General features: G+C 28.7%; 1 protein-coding gene across 1 annotated transcript; it reads right to left on the bottom strand.

Annotated features, from left to right (window-relative positions):
* Positions 1-2,582: 2,582 nt before the first annotated feature.
* Positions 2,583-13,187, bottom strand: LOC111625760 (transmembrane protein 35A-like). The gene is made up of 3 exons (XM_023368984.1): positions 12,942-13,187; positions 5,479-5,614; positions 2,583-5,321 (listed from the first exon to the last, which is right to left on the bottom strand). The coding sequence occupies exons 1-3, from the start codon at positions 13,050-13,052 to the stop codon at positions 5,074-5,076; spliced, it is 495 nt and encodes a 164-aa protein (XP_023224752.1). The 5' UTR covers positions 13,053-13,187; the 3' UTR covers positions 2,583-5,073.
* Positions 13,188-23,800: the final 10,613 nt, after the last annotated feature.

The raw sequence follows: 23,800 nt of genomic DNA, 5'->3' as shown, positions 1-23,800 counted from the left end.
ACATCTTAATGGGTTTTACTGTAGTATTATAAAATGACAAAAAAAAAGCTTACTTTGAGGGTAGAAACGAGTTTTATTTTTTTTTTTTTTTAAATTTTGAACGAATATAACGAGTAAAATATTCATTGAGAGATATGACACATGACCACTTTTACGTCTTTACTTGGTCGACCTTTATTTAAGTACCAAAATTTAATAGTATATCTGTGCCCCTAATACACAAACACCCCTATAAAATTTTTTGACTAATCAACATACTTTCCCTCTGTTATATATATAACAGAGGTGGGGGAAAATTGGGTATCTGTATATAAATCGGGCCAAATAAATTCGTTAGAGGGCACGTCCGAGAACAGAGTGCATATTTTATTTTTTATATTATATTAATTTGATATCAAATTTAAAAAACAAAAGCAAACTCTGCTCTCTGGGTACTAAGAGGGCCTTTTTAGCAAACCCATTGAGGACTTGGCTAAACCCACAATGAGTCAGCCTAGTGGGGGTGACCAGGCCCCTGCCATATCCAAACAGATCACCCCAAAACATTCGTGGGGTTTTTCAACACGTTTGGGGTTCCCAAAACGGTAAGACAACACCCCAATAGCTGGGCCATCCGACTGCTAATATATATTCAATAGTATCAAATATTAAAATGTGGGTTATAGTAACTAAATCTTTGGGATATATAAAAAGCATTTAACTCCCTGTGATGGTTATATAAAACATATATAGTTTATGGAAGTTTTTATACTTCTTAGTTTCAGTTTTTCATGGTTTAATCATAATGTTTTATCAATTATAGAAGAAATGAATAATGTTACACATTAAACTTATTTAACCTACAAACATTCTGATTATCAGTATCATTTTAAAATTATTTAGCAACTTTTATTTGTAAAAAGTAAATAAACCTGTAATATCCTGTGGCTTCCAATATGGCATAACAATACAAAATGTTACAAGTTTAGTTTTGCTGTCATAAATTTTGAAAATATATCTTTTTTCCAATAAAGACATTATCTGAATACAATTTATTCTCGGTATATTATACTGAATGTGAATAGTTACAAAATCTGCTATAACACATGATAACGAGATGCAACACCTTCCAACTACAGTAATAAATGATTACCCAGCTATCATGTAATGATGTAATTGCTCAATAACTATAACTGTTTTTCATAATTTAAATCTTATATAAACTAACTACAATAAATACCTATTCTATAAATTAACATGCAATCTGTCATCTGTCTAAATTTAAATAAAAAAATAACTTTGGATGATGAATACAGTAGAGAGACTTACGTTCTAATCTGCTTAAACTTTTCCCCCATGAAAAACACTTGAAGTTTCGTGTACATTTTTCGGGCATTTTGAAATAAAAACCGTTAAACTTTACAAGGTTTAGTATTGCAAATAAACACACAAGTTTCGTATAAATACATTTATTGTTAATATATAATCAAACAACATATTGTATAACATAGTAAAACAAAAATGTAAATAAAAATTTTCATATAATAATAATTGTATTCTCTCCAATATATTAAACATAATTAAAATGGTAAATCTGTAAAAAATTTAAGTTCAAATGACATAAATGAACATGGATAAACTGTTAGGAAAACTGGAAGTGTTCAGCATCCATCATGTTCTTTTACCACTATATTAAGCATATACCAAATATTACTAATAGACTTCTCGTATAAAACCTTCTCTTTTCCCCAAAAATATTTACTACTATCAACTTTTCATAATCTTATTCGTATCTTAAAATAAGGTAAAGATACATAGTGAAACTACATCTTTAATGTAATTTAATTAAATATGGAAAAAATCATAAATGAATATGTTATATAGATCACATCAGATTATTAGTTAATATTTTAAGATTCACAAAGATTTAAATTGTTTTTAATACATCTGATTTAACAATTCTGATTAAAACTTAATCAAATACTACTACTAATTATAAATAACTTATTAAAAAAGGTTAGCTATTTTTATAAACAGTTTTAGTGAATTATAAAATGAAGAAAAGTGCATAAAGTTGATAACAGTATATTTTTGGTGGATCTATTAGTATTTAAATTGGAAAAAGTAAGCGTTACTAAAATTAAACAGAAAACAAATTTATTAAATCCGCGCAAACTGTCTCACCTGCAACGACACAAGTTTTCTCAAGTAATTATATTTTAACTTTCGAGACACGAATAAAGTTACGAGTTTTAAATTTTAAATATAACGAAATAATTAAAAATTGCATTTATTTCTTTTAAAAAGACATACCTTAAAATTTTTACAAAAAACATTATCACGAATAAGATTTTTCAAAGAACATTGTAGCTTTAATGCATAATATTAATAATTTTACTTTTTCCATTTTATAATTTCCAACATATTGTATCGTTAATGTTACTTTTAAATACAATGGTTATACTTATTCAAATATTAGTTTAAAACAAAGTATAGTTATAGCTTTTCATTATAGAATAATTTTAAATCAGTAATGCTTGTCGTACACCGTAACGTTTAATTCAAAATATAATATATTATAATTTATATAGTAATATTTCAAATTTTTATTATGTATGATATAATGAAAAGTATAGATCTGAAGAAGAAATATTTTCATAGTATTGAAATCTTGTACCATACAATATATTGAAAGAATCGCGTATTATTTTTTAATGAAAATTACGATTTGTACTTCTATGACACTCAATTGGCAGTCAAAAATCTTATTCAACCGTTGTAATATAGATTTTATTCATATAATAAGCAATAGAAAGTCTCTAAATTGCTTAATTAGCATATTTTCTTGTCTTACAACAATTTAGAAAAAACTGGTGATGGTGTTGTTATAACAAGTGCAGTTTCATATTCTCTCATTTCTAACTTTCAGTATAGTCCTTTCTCACATTCATAAATCACTATTTTGACTAAATAACCTCAATAATGATCGATTCCTCAACGAGCATAACCTTATTCCATTAATAGCAAAATGTAGATTAACGTACATTTCCGAAAATTAAATGTCGAAAAGAACTTTTAGAAAATCCATTAATCGTTTATTCGTTTCTTTAGAATGATCAAGAAGGCTCGGCAATATTTTTTAATGAAAAATTTTTTAAGCGCACGATCTACCATTTATCTAAATTTTACAAAAAGCAGCATTTCTGAACTACAATCAATGGAATGTTGTAAATTTTTAAGATATGTTTTAAACTGGAATTATTATGGTTTTGAAAAGTGAATAAATAATAAAAAATTACTTAATTATAACCTAAATAAAACTTCAAAATTATATATAAATAAAACAACAACATAAATGAAGAAATAGTAATAATAATAATAATAAATGTGAATGAAAAATTCCTTACTTTTAAATGTGCAATATTTGAATTCAAGCTGTTTTTGAAAGACTTGCATTTATTAAAAAAACTACACATGTCAGCAGCATCCATTTGACACTAATTTGCAATGATGGATATCTGTCATATTTAATTATAAGATATGATGCACATGATAAAATGTTCCATCATATTTTCTACGGAGGTAGTTAAGCTTTTCATTCACAGACTGATGCTATCCAGGAAGTAAAATATATATTTAATTTGTACACTATAAATCAGTTTATGTTTGATTTGAAATAAGAACGATATCATCTCTCAACCATGTACAGCTTGATGCACATGACAAAAAATCCATTAATGCCTAAAGAGGAAGTAGTGATCATTTTTTAAAAAATTCCCCAAATATTGCATATTTTAAAATAGGAGAGAGATATACTTAAATTATAATATTAACTGAATGTTATACCTTATAATATGATCAAAATTTAAAACTATATCACCTACTAGAAAAGACAATAAGTGATATATTTTTCTTTTTTTGCTACCGCTAAGATTATCGATTCGTTTTTAATATTACAATTTTCTCTACTACTATTATAAACAAATGTTTTAAATATTTTAATCCTAACTACATATATTTCCACAGCGTGGAATCGATGCAAAATATGAAAAATCTGCAAGTAAAAATCAAATTTATAAAGATTAAGTGTCAAAATACATTAGAGACAGTCGTGTCGTCCTTTCGTTGGCACCTTAGGGGTTTACCGTTATTAAGTAGCTGCCATTTTGTTTTTGTCTGCAAGTTTTAAAAACTTAATATAACAATAATGATTCGATAATCGATAAACGGAATACAGCCGAAACGGATAATTTTATATGGTTTCTAAGTTGGTCTATATAGATAAAATTAATATAAAATGATTAAACTTAATAAATCTTATTGAACATGTACCAAAATAATAGAAGAAACATGAAATGTGATGTTTAAAAAATAAAATAAAATTGGACAGATTATTTGGCTTTACAGTAAATGAGCAGTAAAGCAAGCTCTGAACAGGACAAGAATGGCTTTTCAGTAATTAAGCACGTAAATATATATATATACGTGTCATAAAATATAATTTTAGAATATTTACGTATTATATGATATAATTAGCTTGTTAAAAGTCGGTCTACTTTCATAGCATTCTTTACGCACGTACAGTACATTATAAGTCTTTTCGATAATAAACGCTTTATAGATCATTTACTGTATAATCCAGAGTATTAATTTAATAAATTTATCATAAAAATATGACTTTATTTATCAAATACTATCATTGAGGTATCTGTAAATTCATTTATCTGATTGACGAGTGAAATATAAATGTTAAAATCTGTCAAATGAAAGTAAGTATCTACTAGACATCTTTAGTGATCAAAGATCGAAACTACGTGTATAAAAATCGTACTCTCGTGATCGACCAGATTGATATTCATTCTTTCAATTATTTAGGTACATGCCCGATGATCTTATATTTAATTTAACATTTTTAACATTTTTAAACTAGTAATAATAAATATATATTATAATAATAATAAACTTTATATAAAGTAATATCAAATAAATGATAAACAATATATATATATATATATGTAAAAATATTTCTAAATAAAATTATATTCTAATTTTTGAAATTAATAATTCAATAATTAATTCTTGCACATCATTTAATTAGTCTTGCTTTGTTTCCTTGTTCAAATTTTCTTTATTTGAAACGGTTGATTTGCTTGCAAGTAATTTGCTCTGTTTCTTTTCTTTTCGTCTCACTTGGAAAAACACTACCAGCCTACAAGCCAACATCAAGGCAAAAACTATAGAAGGTGCCGTACGTTCAAATTTATCTTCCATTATTGTATGAGTATAGAAAGCACCGGTCATCATCATAAGGAGGAGGACATTAGCCAATTGCTTTATCATTCCTATAATTGAAAATTTAACATAATTATTTTCATTAAATAACTTTGAATACATAATGTTGCTTAAATTGAAGTTTGATTGTCGGAAATGAAACGACTGTAATTCGGATAAATTGTTATTCGTCTAATCTGGTATACATCTAAAATATACGATACTTACCAGGTATAAAAACAAGTATAGTGCCACAGATTACCTCAGTCCAACCAACAGTTAACCTGTAGTACTTTGAAGGTACTTTAAATGCAAACGTCTTTGCCAGTGGAAATACTTTTGCATATTGGACAAAGTTTCGTCGCTAGAAAAGAACAATTTTTTAACAACGCAGAACTTCTCGCTATTAAATTCAATTAAAATTTATCATTAAAATACATTAAAAATATTAAAAAATCTGAAATGGAAAATGAATAACAAATTCTGAAAATGAAAATATTTTAAACAATTAAATCAAAAAGTAAATGAAGCATAAATTAAAAGTTCTTATATTAATTTATGCTTCTAATTTGTTCTAAGAGATTGTTTCTGTTGAAAATTAACCAATTTGAGCATAAATTATCATCTTTCTTTAAAACTCTGATTAAAATATTAATTTATATCATCGACGTAAACTAATGGAACAACATATCTCCGCTCTCATGTAGAAACAAAAATTGTAATCATATTTTATAGAGTAAATGGAACATAAATTGGTAATAAAATGCATTAATTTGCATTAAATAAAATGTGATAATTTTCCAAATGCTACATAAAAGTAAGGATTCATTTTCATACCATGAACGAGTCAGGAATATAGGGAAATGTCTATCATGCTCCATAAAAGAAACCATAAAAACTCTACATGATAAAATTACAGAATAAAAAGTAACTATAATATTGTAGAATATAACTAGAATACATTAATGTAAAAAGTAGACTGACGAATAATGTTAATATTAAATACAATGATATGAGAATTATAATCTTATTTACAGTAAAAAGATTAAAATAACATCAATTACATGTAATTAATGGAAACATTATTGGAAATTAGAATGTATCGATAATTACGAAAATGATTTAATCACTTAACGGACTGTATCATTTACGATCGAACAGGGACATGTTTCACAATCAGTGAAAATGGAGTCTAGAAATGATTCGACTTTATTTTTGAAAATTTTATTTATCGATCTATAAATTGGTGATAATTGATGCATTAATTAATGCATTATTCTACATTCAAACATTAAAAAAGGAGCAAAACCAGGAACTATTCTCAGAAATCGAGGATGTCCGGTCACTCTAACTCCAAAAAATGCTTTGTTCTCAATCTGAAAATGACGATTTTTATATCTTTGTATGTTTTTGGTTGTTTTCAAAATTAACATCAAAAGACAGTTCTGTTATTTTAGCGGTAATATCAATCAATAATTAGCTGTAACGTTTAGTGTTTAATGCTATTTTTCTGTACAGAAGTAAGATTTCTTTGTGGTGGTACAAACCACTTGAGTTGGAGAATATCCAAGATTTCTAGTTTATCAATATAAATTAAAAAGAAGATCTGTGAAAGATAAAATCTTTCACAGATCTTCCTTTTTCAGAGAAACTAGATTTTTAATTTAATTTATTTGTTAAAAAATAAAGTATAAAGTTGATAGAAAATATTGTATTAAGTTCGTTGAAATATGATAATTCTGATAACTCTTTTCCCCTTATTAATTTTGGAAACAAACAACAAATAGTGCTACAGATAAATAAAGAAGATTTGAAATTGTTTACTGCTATTACTTCTAATAATTTTATCAACTAAGAGTTATCCCAAAAATCATTAGTCTCTAAAAACATATGTAATTTTTACATTACAAGGTACTAAAAGTACTAAAAGACCAAGTTTTTTAATACTGTAAAATGTTTCTTGTGATTGCTTCATGTCTAATTGTTTATCTCCCATGTTTTATTAATGACTATAAATGATCTGCCATATTATTGGACTATAATAAGACTAATTTAATAATTAGATATAAAACAAAACACTTGCAGAAAACTGGAAATCAATATACCAATAACTCTACAACTTATATACTTTTCCAGCAATACAATTAAAACAAATGTTTTTGAAGCCATTCAGAGGTCAGCCTCGGGTTAAAAACACATAAATCACAAATTACAGAAAAAAAAAAACAGAGTTCTAACAGCTTATTTCAAATTTACAACATTTAACGACTCACATATTTCAAAATTTGACAAACAAATAATTTATGTATTAAAATGAAAACATAAATTAAAAATAAAACAGCGAGCCAGGAGTGTCGGCATGTTGAGACCAGGCTAAATTATTAAAAAAAANGTATAGAACAAATCTCAAAAACCTGTAACAAATGTATTACATCAGTAGGATTCAAAGAAAGTCCTCTTACAATATTCAAAATTAGTTGAAATTAAAAGTTTAAAAAAAATTCCAGATTGCCATAAATTAAAAGAAAAAATTATGACAAGATTTATCTTTCATGTTAAAAATTCAGAAATAATAATTTTATTTAATTTTAAATTAAAAATAAAACAGCGAGCCAGGAGTGTCGGCATGTTGAGACCAGGCTAAATTATTAAAAAAAAAAAAAAAAGTGTTCAATGTCAACAAATTAAATCAATGGATGTGTTTGAAATTTTCTAAGCTTCTAGAAATGGTGTATGCATTAATTTCAAGAAGGAAATGTTATCCACAGCTTGGCAGTCTTGATAACCTGACAAGACAAGAAAACAACATAGGCTAGGCAATGTCGGTTTAAGTATATGAAAGTAAATAAAATCTATTTTTCAGCTCATGTTTGCAAATTTAATGTTTCAAAAGTACATGTACTAGTATAGAGGTTTCAACTTGGTTTTAATATCAGTTTTATAATTAAATTTGATTTGATTTATATTAATAGTATTAATTATTTTTTAAGTAAAAGGTTCGGCTAGCTATTAATTTTATCTGTATATTACTAAAAAAGACTTGTATATGATTTCATCATTTTTTTTTAAATTTGCAACTGTTCATTATCAATAAATTAGATATACATTTTCTTTAAAAAAAAAATCTTAAAATTTCATCTTTTCCTGATTTGTTTTAAAATTGACTTAATCATTAAACAGATTTTGAATTAATAAATTTAATTTCAGCATTTAATTTAACTCGATAAATTAAAAAAAACGATTTATCAAAATTTGCCTGAAATTAATTTTTGATCAATTATATTTTTTTTAAAAAATGGGAAGAAGTCGAATAAAAATTTACAATTTGATATTCTGTAGTGCTGCATTTTTATTTTAATCTAAAAGTTTAATGAATTTATAACATCTATTATATAATTATTATAATTAATTAGCTGTGTGTTCCCGGAGTTGCTTGAACTTTTGAGGAGATGGGAATTGACGAGGCTGTGTTGAGAAAATCCAATAAAAAGAATTGTGTTCGCAAATAAAATATACTGTACATTTATTAACATATATAAACATCTCAAGGTGCAATGATCAAAAGAATCGGTCCAGTTGTAGAGGTCCTAATTCCTACCTCTAGTGTCAAATTACTCGGGATTTAATAATTATTAGTAGTGGTAACGTAGCCCGATTTAATCCGGTAATTGTTTGGCTATACTTTTATTGATCCGAATATTTACAATAATGAAACTACAAAACACAAAAGAAGGAATGGGCTTTAGCAATAGTTGGGGTGGGAGATCCCTGTAGTATTTTTTCTAGAATGTCAAAGAATATTTATGCCAAATTTGGCATGGATACGTTGATTGGTATAGAAGCCTTTATCTAACATACACATATATAGAAATATAACTTCAGTTATAATAATTATATCCTTAGTAACATAATTAATTATAATTATATTTAGTAAATGAAATAAAATATAATACAAAGTTTAATATAAAAACAAGGGAATTCTTTAGAATCTTATCAAATAAATAAATGTGAGAAAAAATACATAATCAATATTTACTTAATAATTTAAGATTGTCAATACATGCAGTACTACTATCTTTCAGTGTTGGATTACAGATTTAATGAATGTAAGAGAGAGAAACACGAAGGAAAAGATAAGTTACTTAATGTCCTTTTAATCATGCTTATCCTACACAGGTATAAGAAAGATTCTTATCTTACAGACAACACTAAAAAAATAGTATTACTGAAGATTTATATAAGATTCCTTAATTAGTATTTCTACAAAACTCTTCTTCTTTAATGAATAAAAATAAAAATCAAGCTATTGATTAAATATAATTTTGTTGTGGTTAAGAAAATAAATTGTAGTTTTCTGTAATGCTTTCTTCTACAGTTTAATTCTGCTGTTTTGTTTACATTCAATAATTAATTCAGCTATATAATAATTATTGAACTTATCAATGCACCTTTAATGGTAGGTGAAGTTAAACAATAATGTTTTTGGTCCGATTACAATGGCCCATCAACCAGGTTGAAATGTTTTGTGTTCTTTAAACTTCATCCCGTTAGAGGTGCATTGATTGTTTCAGCCAATTAACTACAGTGGCTAGTTCATACTTATTACAATTATCATTGTTACAGCTTAAACATCAACAGTTTATGTTACCTTATAATAAATTTATCCCACAGATATTTTATGATGTTATATAAATATAAATAACATCTAAATAGAGAAACAATATCATCACATACTTGTATTATAATGTATTTTAAATGCAGACCTAATTCTATTGTTAACTATAAAACAATAAGTTTAGAAGGAAAAAAGTTATTTCTAGTCTAAACTTACTGTTAATGTATAATTTTCTTTATCAAAAACAATTTTAACTACAATATATATTACTTTAAAAATTATAAAATTCATTATGCTGACTTGTTATGAGCAGTTTATGTATATAAAAAAAACCTATTTATATAATAAAACTTTAATTGTGTATTATCTTTAGAAATGTTTCTACTTTACTATGTTAAATATTACTGTTTTATGCATTTCACAAATATATGCAGACACAAATCCAATAGAAAAATCAAAACTTGATACTGTATATGCAAATGTACATGTATGAAAATGAAAAATTATTATTAGTTTAATTTTATGTTTTTACAGCACCTGGCTCAGATTCAAGCATGTTTACTATGTCCTTGTAGTTAATAGTTTCATAATTTTTGTTAATTTTTTTTTATAATCTAATCTCAATCATCTCTATGATTTCCTAGTTATATTTAGCAGTTTAATAGATTTAGTAAATTATTATTATTATTATTACAATAAAATTTATAAATTAAGAATAAGTTTATATTATAATTAATTTTATTACATACTAAGAGGAAAAATATATTTTTATATATAAAATTTTTTACTACTGTACATAGAAATTAGTAAAGAATTATATTATGTACAGTGACTTGTAACTATTAATTATTCGAAGAAGATTTACGACTACAACTTTGTAACTTACAGGTATACCTCGACTTACGTCGTTTTGAGTTACGTCGTTCCCGATTATACGTCATTGTCAAAAAAGTATATGGAAAAATAAAAATCAAGTTTAAGCCATTTTATTCGACTTTACGTCCGTCCGCCACAAATAGTGAAGTCGTAATATCACTAGAAAAGTGTTTAAAGCACATAACATCATATTAAAATATATACATTTACAAGTATGTACTGTATTTACAATACATGCATTCGTAAATTTAGATTACTTTTTTCTGTACTATATTAAAAACTAAAATTTATTTGTTTGTATGCTTAAAATAGATCCTTATTAACCATATATTATTGAAAATGCATTAATAAATAAAATACAGAACCGGGAATGGTAATTTATCGTTTAGCCTAGTGACAAGTAGATTCGGAGACAAGTAAATTCGGCTTACGTCAGCTCTCCTGGAGCCAATTACTGATGTAAGGCGAGGTATACCTGTATTAACATTGCCTTTTTTTTCTTTAAGTTAAAACTTATTTACTACAATCCTTATTACAAGGAAATGTAATAGAAGCATAATTCATTGAAATAATTATTTGATTATATTTCAAACTTAATAAAAATTCCATTGTTTTTAAACAGATTAAAAGTAATATTTTAATAACAACTTCTTTCGTTATTACTGGGATATCAGAATATAATGAATTTGAACAATTAATTTAGATTCTGCATTAGTTTCTTTGATTAGCAAATAGTACCGAAAATCATTTCTCATTCTGTAATTAAATTATTTATTATATAAACTCGCATTAATTAATATTTATATTTATTTTCTGAAATCGTGCCAAAGTTTAAACTTGCACAACTTAAAATCATAATTAAAAAATTGTTTTTAAATGTTGTAAACAGAATATATAGTATATATTTAAATAATGCTTAGAATATAAGGTTAACAAATCTATATATAACCCTGCAGTATTTCTGGAGATATTTATTATAATTACTGTATTAATAAAAATCATGCAAATATAAAAAAATATACTTGATCTCTTATTATAAATGAATTGATTAGTTTAGAATGTCATCCCACAAAACGAGTTAGGTATATTTAAAAAGAAGCATGTTTTTATTCTAACCATACGATGATGCATCGATTTGATATATTTAATCATCTCGTCACCAATATCGAAGAATTATTTAGTAAAATTAACAACAGTTTTAATACCTGCAATTTCTGCCATCAAGATAATTTAGTCAGAACGTAACCATAATATAAATTACACAAAGTATTCAGACACATTTCATTATTCCATTTGCAGGAAAGTCGATTAAGACGCTTCAGTCATACAGAGAGAAACGAGGACTATATCAGAAGTAATAGAGAGGAGGAAGCCGAGACGGAGAGACTAGGTGGCAGAGGACTCGGGAGAGAAGACACCCAAATTGAGAGAAGTAGAGTAAAACAGATTAAAGACGGGAATGCCGATCCCACATAAAACACAGGGAAACGCAAAGACAAAGAAGAAAGTTCGATACATTTCAGAACAGTTAACCCTGTCAATTCTCTGTGACACAGTCGGGATTTGATCTCGGAGGAATGGAGTTAAACACTGGGCTGTGGAGTTGGAGTCGGATGGTAAGGGAAAGTCGGAGTCTGAGTTGGAGTCGGCAGATTTTTACGCGACTCTACAGCCCTGGCAGGGCTGTGGAGTTGGAGTTGGAGTTGGAGTCGTGGAGTTTTGGTGTTTTAGCCGGAGTCGGAGTCGGAGCCGGTAGATTTTTACACAACTCCACAGCCCTAGTTAAACGGATAAACTTTTTAACGCGAAATCCATAATATTCTGACCTTACGTAACCAATAATTTATTAGTAATATAGAAGACACGACACAATATAAATAAAAAGACATATTAATTAGGAAAAGATTTTTGGTAAACATAAGTGTTTTGTTTCCTTTCTCTTCGGAGTTTACCGGGGCCCCTCGGCTTCCCTCCGGATGCACTACTGCACCACTGACTCCATATTATATTGTATCTTACTTGCACTCAAGTTTCATTATATAACTTGAAAGTTCATAAAGTTCATCTCAAAATTATACATGAATACTTTAGAAGTAATAGAGCTAAATAACAGTATAATTCACCTGCACAACAATGTATTTTACATGAAATGAACAGCGTAAGAATGTTATTATTAAATGGATTAAACGAGAATGCTTACAATTTCTCGATGCATATCTCTATTGATACTTGGTGTTAGCTTCATAGAACCTACGAAGATAAAAAATAAGCCCAGAAATATGGAGAGGGTCGTTAATACGATCGATCCCATTATTATTCGATCAAAATAAGATAATGACGACGATCAAAACGAATATAAAAGTCCGGTGAAAAAGCCAAAGTCCATCTTCCTAATACATTTCGCCTTCTCTCCTCCGTTTAAGCTTATCACGTGATGCCATACAAATCTTTTTTTTTTCTTTTTATGAATTGAATTATTCGATTTCATGAATTAATTAAATTACTATTATTNCTTTTTTTTTTCTTTTTATGAATTGAATTATTCGATTTCATGAATTAATTAAATTACTATTATTATTATTACTTTACGATAATCGATATTAATTAATTTTTAATAATACTTTTAATTTTTTTTATTATTCTTAAAATTAATTAACATTTTTATTTATTATTACCTTTTCTCGATATCTGGCAGCAATGCGTAATGGTAGAAGGCCATCTTCTCCTGATTTACTAACGTGTACGAATTCAAAAATAATTAAAATTTTAAATATTATCATTAAAACTAGTCTATATTTAATTTGACTATATACATACACTAGAGTTAAAATATATATATATATATATACTTTTCGCCCTGTGGGAACTAAGAGGGCCTCTTTTAGCAAGCCTGTTATGGGTTCGGTCGCCCCATTGTGGGCCTGGCCGAACCCATAATAGGCACGCTAAAAGAGCACCTCGAATATTCGATCCAAGATCCTTCAGAGCGGTGGTTCCCATCCTAACCGCTCGGCCATCCAGCCGTCCATGGAAATTTTATTTTAAAAAAATGCGCATTTTATGCTAGAAATTCTCTTGTTTATTTTCCGATAAGTAAAAAACATAAGCGAATTGCTGGTCTTCTCTTTTCATTATTCTCATTTTCTCAATTACGGATATGTGTTTTGTAATTTTATCAATATATTTGGGTTCGCTCTAGTAAGCAGCAACCGGTTTGTTTTAATATTGTAATTAATAAACAGAAGCAAGAAATTAATTAATTAAAGTAAATAACCATATTCACCTGATTTAGCGCTAGAATTCCTTCGAGTAATTTTTTTCGGGTCTTTCGTTGTTTTCGTTGAATGTGACTTATTTCAATCTTACGCTCTCCTTTTCCCGTGTCCTGCGTATCTTTATCATTAGTTGGCTTATCAACATCTCTCTCGTTTGCCATTGTTCAAGTGGTTTTCTCGTTGTCACTTGCAGTTTCAGACAAATATTTGAGTTCGTGTTTACTCTCCACAATGTTTTATTATATTCTAACAAGATTATTTTAGCCAAAAGTTTAATAACATTTAACTGTCGTAAATTTCAAAAATATGTCATTGCAACTCCCAAATTTCTCAAAGAAAAAATTTAGAATTAACATTAAATATTATAATTACCTTCTTTACATGTCCTGTGCGCGATAATTATAATGCTAATAAATGTAATTGTTAGTTCTAATAAATATATTTTACTAAACGTAATTGACAAACTGCAATATTCTGAAGTTTAAAGTTCGTAGAATAATTATCATTATCAACCTTTGTGTACAGTACAGTCGACCCCCCTATATGAATTCCATGTTGTACGAGCCACTTAGATTTTACAAATACGTGTGCCAGGCTGTGAACGGCTCATGTATTTGTAAAATCTAAGAGACTCGTACAACATGAAATTCATATAAAACGGAATTATCAACAGTGTTATAGGGCGATCGACTGTACATTATAATACAGAAACATTTCTTAATGTGCTGAAAAGAAATTAAGAGAAAAGTTTATGTTGTGTATATTTTTAAAAAGTGTCAGTATTTCTTGAAAATTTTCCATATAAATATGTTTTATTTATATGAAAAATATAACGTATGATTATGCTTTAATAACCTATTCGATAAAACTATCGAATATTGGTAGTTTGTGTGAGGAAAGTAATCAAACACCAAAGCTTGAAGGCCAACCTGTCTCCTAGTGGATCGAACAGTGGTAGTTAATCATGGGTTTGAGCCGGTCACACAAAGTTTTCTGGCTTTTATTTACGTTTGTAACACTGAAATAGGAAATAGGCAGGGGCGCCGCTAGCTGTTTGAACGCCCGTGTGCAATACCGATTATGCCGCCCCCTGTTTAACTACGATTACCTATGCTGAGCTTGCCAGAAANCCATTCGTTCGCCCCATTGTGGGCCTGGCCGAACCCATAATAGGCTCGCTAAAAGAGCACCCCGAAAATTCGATCCAAGATCCTTCAGAGCGGTGGTTCCCATCTTAATAAACAGAAACATGAAATTAAAGTAAATAATCATATTCACCCGATGAAGCACTAGAATTACTTTCGAGTAATCTTTTTTTTTTCGGGTCTTTCGTTGTTTTCGTTGAATGTGACTTATTTCAATCTTGCGCTCTCCTTTTCCCGTGTTCTGCGTATCTTCATCATTAGTTGACTTATCAACATCTCTCTCGTTTGCCATTATTGAAGCGGTTTTCTCGTTCTCACTTGCAGTTTCAGACAAATATTTGAGTTCGTGTTTACTCTCCACAATGTTTTATTATATTCTAACAAGATTATTTTAGCCAAAAGTTTAATAACATTTAACTGTCGTAAATTTCAAAAATATGTCATTGCAACTCCCAAATTTCTCAAAGAAAAAATTTAGAATTAACATTAAATATTATAATTACCTTCTTTACATGTCCTGTGCGCGATAATTATAATGCTAATAAATGTAATTGTTAGTTCTAATAAATATATTTTACTAAACGTAATTGACAAACTGCAATATTCTGAAGTTTAAAGTTCGTAGAATAATTATCATTATCAACCTTTGTGTACAGTACAGTCGACCCCCCTATATGAATTCCATGTTGTACGAGCCACTTAGATTTTACAAATACGTGTGCCAGGCTGTGAACGGCTCATGTATTTGTAAAATCTAAGAGACTCGTACAACATGAAATTCATATAAAACGGAATTATCAACAGTGTTATAGGGCGATCGACTGTACATTATAATACAGAAACATTTCTTAATGTGCTGAAAAGAAATTAAGAGAAAAGTTTATGTTGTGTATATTTTTAAAAAGTGTCAGTATTTCTTGAAAATTTTCCATATAAATATGTGTTATTTATATGAAAAATATAACGTATGATTATGCTTTAATAGCCTATTCGATAAAACTATCGAATATTGGTAGTTTGTGTGAGGAAAGTAATCAAACACTAAAGCTTGAAGGCCAACTTGTGTCCTAGTGGATAAAACCATCGAACACTGATAGTTAATCATGGGTTTGAGCCGGTCACACAAAGTTTTCTGGCTTCTATTTACATTTGTAACACTGAAATAGGAAATAAAAGCCAGTTTCCCTTAGAAAGTTCTTCCGGGAGGTATCCCTCTCGGCAGATTGCCCACCTGTCGCGATGCAGTTAACAAATAAACCAAATCTGAAGCCTGAAGAATCCACTGTGCTGAGATCGACTGAAAGTTGAGCAAAGAGAATACTAGTCGAGAATTCGCGCCTGAAGAACGAACTGGTCTATTAAAGGTTTCTGGGTTTTCTTCGCGTGTCTAAGACCAAATATAGAGGCCAGTTTACCAAAGGAAGTCCTCTCGGAAGGCACCCTTCAATTGGAAAATTGCTCATTTGTTGCGTTGCCTTACTCCATCAATTCAATACAATTTTAAGGATCCTATTGTAATTGCAAAACATCATTAGATGCTTATGAAATTCAATTCCATACATAACGATTTTGTAAAACGCAAATTTAGAAAATTTTGTCTAGCTGATAGACTAAATTTGCTCGTTTTTTATTGATTCCAAGTCACATAATATATTTTAAAAAGAATGAAATAATACAAACAAAAAACAATACATGTATGTGTGGTATATTTTGAAGTTTATCGCAAGAATCACAACATTGATTCATTTCAATGGCCATAGTTCAATCAAAACTTTAAAACTGATTGCAATAGCACAAACAGGAAGAAATAAATTACATCATTACATTGTGCAACCTTATTTATTCCTGTGCAGATCACGATACAGTTCCTCAATGTTTCATATACCACATATATGAAGCAGTAAAGAGAACAATTCTTCCTTTTAAAGTTTCATCTTGTAACTGGATTATTACAAGTAAGCATTTCAGTATTTCAGATCTCTCTACCATTTTTAAATTTAACATTTTAGGCTATATTTGGGTTAAACTTCAATGGATGTCAGTTTTATTCTATTAAATGTTATTATTCATAAAGTAATAAAGATTTTGAAGAGGGATTGAGTTTTACTAGACGTCCGAAGAGGGGAGGGTGTTATGGAAACTTTGACAAACTGGTACAATGGGGAGAGTGAATTCAAAGGAAAATGCAAACGTAATTTACAGACAGCCCCTAATTATGTTAAATATCTTCGTGTCTTGTTAGAGTCTATCTAGTTTTATTGTAATACAATACTCGTGGTATTTCCGGAAACGTTTATTTCACATGAATGTCTGATAGAAATGTGCGACATTCGGGAGACAGACCATAAGAATAACTCCCGTATTAGTAGTGAAGAATAATTTAAAATATGTTTATATGATGAAAATATATATCCGAGTGCTTAGTCTCAAGTTGTACAAGCTTAACTCACTCAAGTATACCCCATACCGAGTTAGAATATACTACATAGAGTAGCTGTGACTATGGTTACAGCATTCTTGGTGGCAACTTGGAATATTCCTGCTGGTTGCCTTTACACAACACAAATGCCAAGCCCTCTTGACTAAAAGGAAAATGGCGGACGTGTATTCAATTTTCTTGAAACATGGCGTTGCTTCAGCCACTCTACGTAGTATATTCTAGCTCGTGGCACCATACTCTCAACCTACGATGGATCCAGAACAACCCAAACAGGAACTAAATCAACAATGAAAAATATTTGAATAAATAAAAGGGTCTTTTATTGGCACTGCAATGAGATTGTATTGAGGACAGTGTTACTGTATATTTTATCAATTTTTCGACTTTGGGCAAATAATTAGCTAAAAAGTGGCTGATTACCTGCCTCGAGGGTCTCAAAAATTACATAGCAAAAAAAAATGAAAGCCTCTAAAATATTTGGTGAACCTTTAAAAAGTGTATATTATAAAGAAAGAACAAAAAACTTACTTAAGGATTTTCTTTTTAATATTTAAAAAAAAACTTTTTTACATAAAGGGCCTTGTAACAAAATTACACCTAGGGCCTCAAAGGAACATAATCTGCCACTGGTCTATGTCATACAACAAACTGGGTCATGAAAATGGGGATGAAATGTGTATAATTTTGTATCTAGATGTGTATTCTTGGAATCAATTTTAATACATTTATCACTCTACAATTAAATTTCTTTGATTAATTATATAAAAAAAATGACAACTTTCTCATTTCTAATTAAGTTTATTTTAGTTTTTTAATCATAAAAAAGTCATAAAAATAAAGTTTAATACAAATTTTACAAATATCAACTGTCTTGTTCAATTATCATTATTTTCTTGCTACTTAATTACATATAATAAAATTTATTATGCTGTCAGTAAATAAATTTTCAATGTGTTTACATAATACAGGAAGACAGATTTATTGGAGAGACATTTCCACACTTATTAATTGCATCACTATTAATCCCTTTGTAGGCGACATTTAGCATTCTTGATAAATGTATAAAAAATTATAAAGTCTTGAAGACATATACAAACTAATTTTACATACATAATTACAATACAACAGGAATATAATACAGATTTACTTTTATAAAATATTTCATAAATAAATTTGATTAAAAGTTGGCAAAATAAAAATTTGTTCTTGTAATTCTGAGTAACTAATTACTTATGTTATACATTTTGTAACATTATAAATTCAATCACAGTCACATTAAACATAAATACAATTGTTTAACAATTAAGTAACAAAATTAATTCAATACTGTTCTGTTTGCATAGTATTTATTAAGAAGTATTTTATACAAAAATATTTAGAAAATTATATTATTTGAATTTTGATTAAATAGAGTTGCTTAAATATCAATGCTTTCGGAATCAATTTTTCGATGACAATGATAATGATACGACAGAAAAAGAACAGAGGAATTCTCCCATCAATGATGTGATGACAGATAAACGAACCAAAGAAAAACAAATATAAGACAGCCTAGTCCATTAGATTTAATTAAAAAAAACTTAACAGTTGTTTGTTAACATTTGTGAGGAAAATAAGTAAGTAATTTTATAAGTAAATAACTGTTCGGCTCAAGAAACTGACACTTAATATATTTCTTTTATTAAAAGTATTGGTTTCCTGAACTAAGTAGTTATTTTTGTTCATCAACACATTGCTGAGCTTTATGAATTTTCATGCTAAAGTTACCTTGATACAAAATCTGTGTGTGTATAAAAATCAATTATGAGATTCATTCTTTTTTCTGTTATTTTATTATTTAAGCCACACCAATACAATGCTTGTGGCCAAACAGAACAATTGCTTCAGAGCTTGTTAGAAAACTAAAGTAAAACTAATATTACTTCAATCATATTACTTTGATGGTTGGATGACTGAGGCAGCAAAAGCATAAAGTGAGCCAACCATCTAGTAGATCTGGGTTCAGATCTGTGCCAGATCTTCAGAAATTTTGTAGGATGATCTGACCACTGTTGAGTCCATTCTTCATTCTAAGCTGCTACATTGCAGCTTAGCTGAATCCATATAGGCATACAATAAGGGCTTCATCAGGACAGAAAAATTATTTAAAAATCTAAAGATCAATTTCTAGCTATGAAAATGACTAGTGAATAATCATAGTCAGAAAAGTTACAATTATGTTAAAATCACTAGACTAAGGATGGCAAACCTATGGCACATGTATCCAAAGCAATCTCAGAAATTTTTTATGAGTGGTCTGTCATTGTGTTAGGCCCCATTTCTCATCATCCAGCTGCCACATTGTGAACCTCACGAAACCCACAATGGGTATAGAAAAAAGGCCATCTTAGCAGTGGTGCATTATCCTCCGGGCAAAAGGAGGCAATTGCCTGGGGCACTCACCAACAGCCCAAACCAATCTTTATAAACTCATTGCTGTAGAAAAATACTGAAATTTAAATTTGGCACCATATCTGGGATCCTAAATTGCTGGTATGGTGCAGGCACAGCAAAGAACTTAACTGCCCCAAAGAAAAATATCTGAAGTCAACACTATACATGGGATCCTCTAATTCAAATTTTCCTGGGCCCTATGAAGTTATAATGCACTACTGCATCTAATCCCATGGGATAAAAAAGTTGAAATTGAAAAAAAACATTGTTTTCAACTTATATAAAAGTCTAATTCAAGATAAATAAACAAATATATAAATCATATGGCGTATTTAAGTTAATAAAATGAGTAAAATAGTCTAAAAATTTAATGTAAAGTTTTCTTTATATGTCTATAAAAAGTATTCCTTAAAAAATATAACAAGTAAAACAGTAAAGCCATTTTTGGGACGAGACTATGTCTCAGAGAGTGCAATCAACGCAGGTGCAAGTCTCACACTTGTGCCAGTTTGTAGAAACAGTCTCAGCATTTCGTATTTTCTTTTGACCTAGTTCTCGGTCTCCTGACTACCTATAAGTTTGATTTATTTTATGTGCACATGATTTGGGCACCAAATACTCTGTGCCAAATTGCAACTCCTAACATGTACTCCTTCACACCTCTAAGGTGTGCAGCCATTGACAGCAGCGCAATTTTAGAGACAAGACATAGTCTTGTCAAAAATTTCTAATTAAGCTTTTAACATTTATAAAATTTAATGATTTACTGCATGACTTTCAAAATCTTTTAGAAATTGTGACCATAAATAGCTCTAAGATAAACATAGAAATGAATAATGAGAGAGAAAGAAAATGAGATATATTTTTTTTCATTTCATTCTAAAACTATCAAGAGTATCAAGAGTATAAGGAATATAAAAAATAGAATAGTAAATTTCAAATGCTAACTATATTTTTATAAAAGTTTAAATGTATCCTACCAAAAGTAATAGGACACCATGTATAAAACAAACTGGAACAAAATCTCAAAAAGCTCACCGAACATCTTATCCTTCCAGCAATAATTCTTTACTGAACTAATGTTTTCAGTATCGCTCGTGAAACACCAGTTTAAATGTAATCTGAATTTTAAAATCAGTTAACCTATTTAGAATATTCATGTAATTGAGTGTTCATTGTGGAGAACATTCAATTTTGTCTATTTTGAACCTGGTGAAAGCTTATGAATGACGCTTTAAACATTCGTTCGGTAAAGAATTATTGGTGGAAGGATAAGGTTTGTGTGCACTTATTAATTGGACATCTCTGCAAGTAACAAAAATAATATTTTATTAGCAATTTTAGTACTTAGTGGTACCTACTTTGGCCTTATTGATAGTGAATATTGTGTGACATGTTTTCCACTAACTTCAGATACATCTCAGGTGGTATTTTCCTCCATTTCTCCTGAGATTGTAGAACCTATTCTTTTACAGATGATAGACAGTTTGCATAATTTCTGATCCTCACTTTCCTCTCTCTTCCATCTGGTAATTACAAAACTAACTGTTGACCTGGTGACTTTCATTTAGCAGAAATATCACAAGCAGACAAATAACTAATGTGAGTACATTCAGACTAAAAGTTCCTTGTACCAAGGCATATTAGTTAACTGTGAGTGGCATATAAATGGTGAATAGCAGATGCCTATAAGGTTCTGATTTACATGGTTTGCTATTGAAATTAACAACTGATTCACTTTGCAGAGATAAGCATCGTGTTACTTTTGGTAGGATAGTATATTAAATTGTAAATCTATCTTAAGGTGATTTTTAAAAGAATTATCATTGTTGCATAATTAAAATTCCCATTATCAAAAGATGCAATTACTATTAAAAGAAAGACAATAGTAATAAATTTCTTATAAAGAGAATTAGAAAGAGTTATATATAAGAGTTTGATAAAGTTATATTTGAAAGAATTACTGATACAATTACACAGAATGGCCGAGGAAATTAAAATATCAGTCTATCACTTTGGATGATCCACGATTGAAACCAGACAAGCAACCCAGGAATTTTTCAAGGTTGGTCCATCCCAGTAAGTCAGGCCCCGATCCTGACCATCCTGCCCTGACTGTGAGCCTGGCCAATGTACAATGAGCACGGAAAAAGACCTTCTTAGTGCCCAAAAGATAAAGAGAGTAAAATAAATATGATGATTAAAATACAACATACAAGCATGAACATAAAACCAAACTGCATTATGATATCTAAATAATTAGATTAACTATAAAATTCATATAAATTTTAACATTTTTGTTTGTTTAAATTGATATATAAATCTACAAATCTCTAAAAGTAAGAAAGTTAATGTTTAGATAATATTTGTACTTTATATGAAGTTTCAGTTTTTGTATAGTTTTTCCCTGATAAATTATACTGTTATTGTTTTAGTAAAGTACACTTAAACTGAAGGATATGTCTAAAACTTCAAAAAAAAATAATGTTCTCTGTTTGGAATGCTAAACTCTTTCAAAGCTTTCAAGCAATGTTCCATTTTTTGAAAAATTGCATGATGACAGCCTTGAAAAGGTCATAAAATGTTTGTTTTAACATACAGGGTCTTCCAAAAAGAATGCTACCATTTTGAATTATTGTAATTATTATCCGAGAACATCATAATGTGCATTAAAACATTGGAAAAAAGTCCAAGTTTCACATTTGCCCATTAAAATTTCTCAATGTGTTGAAGAGAATTGATGTGTGTGTTGCACAGTACAGTACAGTACATGTCAGACTGATACTCAAATTCTTCCTATGTTCACTGTAGAAAATCTGTCGTCACTCCTCCCATAGCAGGAGTAATATGCAGGGGCCACAGTTCTATGGTTTCCGCATATTACTCACATTGCATATTGATGAGTAATTCCAAATTTCTACCATATGTTTTTGCCATCACAAAATGTCTTCTCTATTGCAGGGTTGTGTTTTAATTTGTGATCATTCCTAGAGGTTGTAGACAAGACATTTGAATGCAGACGGCAGATGAAACTTAGATGATTACTCTCTACTGATTGATGTGTGGCGCATACTTCTCGGATAATTATTAATATAAATACAGCGAAAGTACATTAAACTAGTAGAATTCGTTTTGGAAGACCTTGCATATCTGCTGAAATTTGAAAGTTAATGAGATATATGTTTTATTGTTTTAGTGTATTAAATTATCAGCATTTTGTCCTATGGATAATGGATAATTGTACTATTAGAAGAATTTTATATAACTTTTTATTATTATGATAGAGAGAAGACAAATATGAGAAATAAATAAGTTTAAAATATGTTTTCTCATATTTCTTTTCTCAATTTATGAATGAAAAATGTTTTGAAATTCTTCATATATGAATTTTTAAAAATTAAACTACATTGCACATTTAGAACTTTACAAATTTAACACTTCATTTCATAAAAATAATATTTTCTATATAAAAGTTATTAAAAAAATATTTTTCTATTTTTTTTTTTTGTATTTTAACATATAAATTAATTTTAGGAATTAATGATTAAATTCATGTTAAGTAATACAGTATAGTCCCGAAAACGAGGCCTAATGTGGACCAAAGGGTGGCCGAGTATGCGAAAATGCCGAGTTATTGGGAATGGGGTTAAAAAAGAATAAGTACGAGTGTTTCCTCAGAAAATACTGTACTGTACTTGTATATATTGTTTGCTTGAGAATACAACAGAGAATAAACTGCCCAAATGCCCTTAAACAAAAGAAAAGT

This window comes from Centruroides sculpturatus, unplaced genomic scaffold (assembly GCF_000671375.1).
Source record: "Centruroides sculpturatus isolate CEXI.00-Female unplaced genomic scaffold, Cexi_2.0 scaffold459, whole genome shotgun sequence".
Taxonomy (NCBI): domain Eukaryota; kingdom Metazoa; phylum Arthropoda; class Arachnida; order Scorpiones; family Buthidae; genus Centruroides; species Centruroides sculpturatus.
The sequence above is the reverse complement of the archived record's forward strand: the minus strand, read 5'-3'. Positions and strand labels throughout refer to the sequence as shown.

Excerpts from the sequence above, each read along its gene's own strand:
- LOC111625760 (XM_023368984.1), bottom strand. The coding sequence starts at position 13,052 with ATGGGATCGATCGTATTAACGACCCTCTCCATATTTCTGGGCTTATTT. Across the intron at positions 5,615-12,941 it reads GAGATATGCATCGAGAAATT|CGACGAAACTTTGTCCAATA; the intron begins GTAAGCATTCTC and ends GTTCTTTTCTAG. Across the intron at positions 5,322-5,478 it reads TATACTTGTTTTTATACCTG|GAATGATAAAGCAATTGGCT; the intron begins GTAAGTATCGTA and ends TTTCAATTATAG.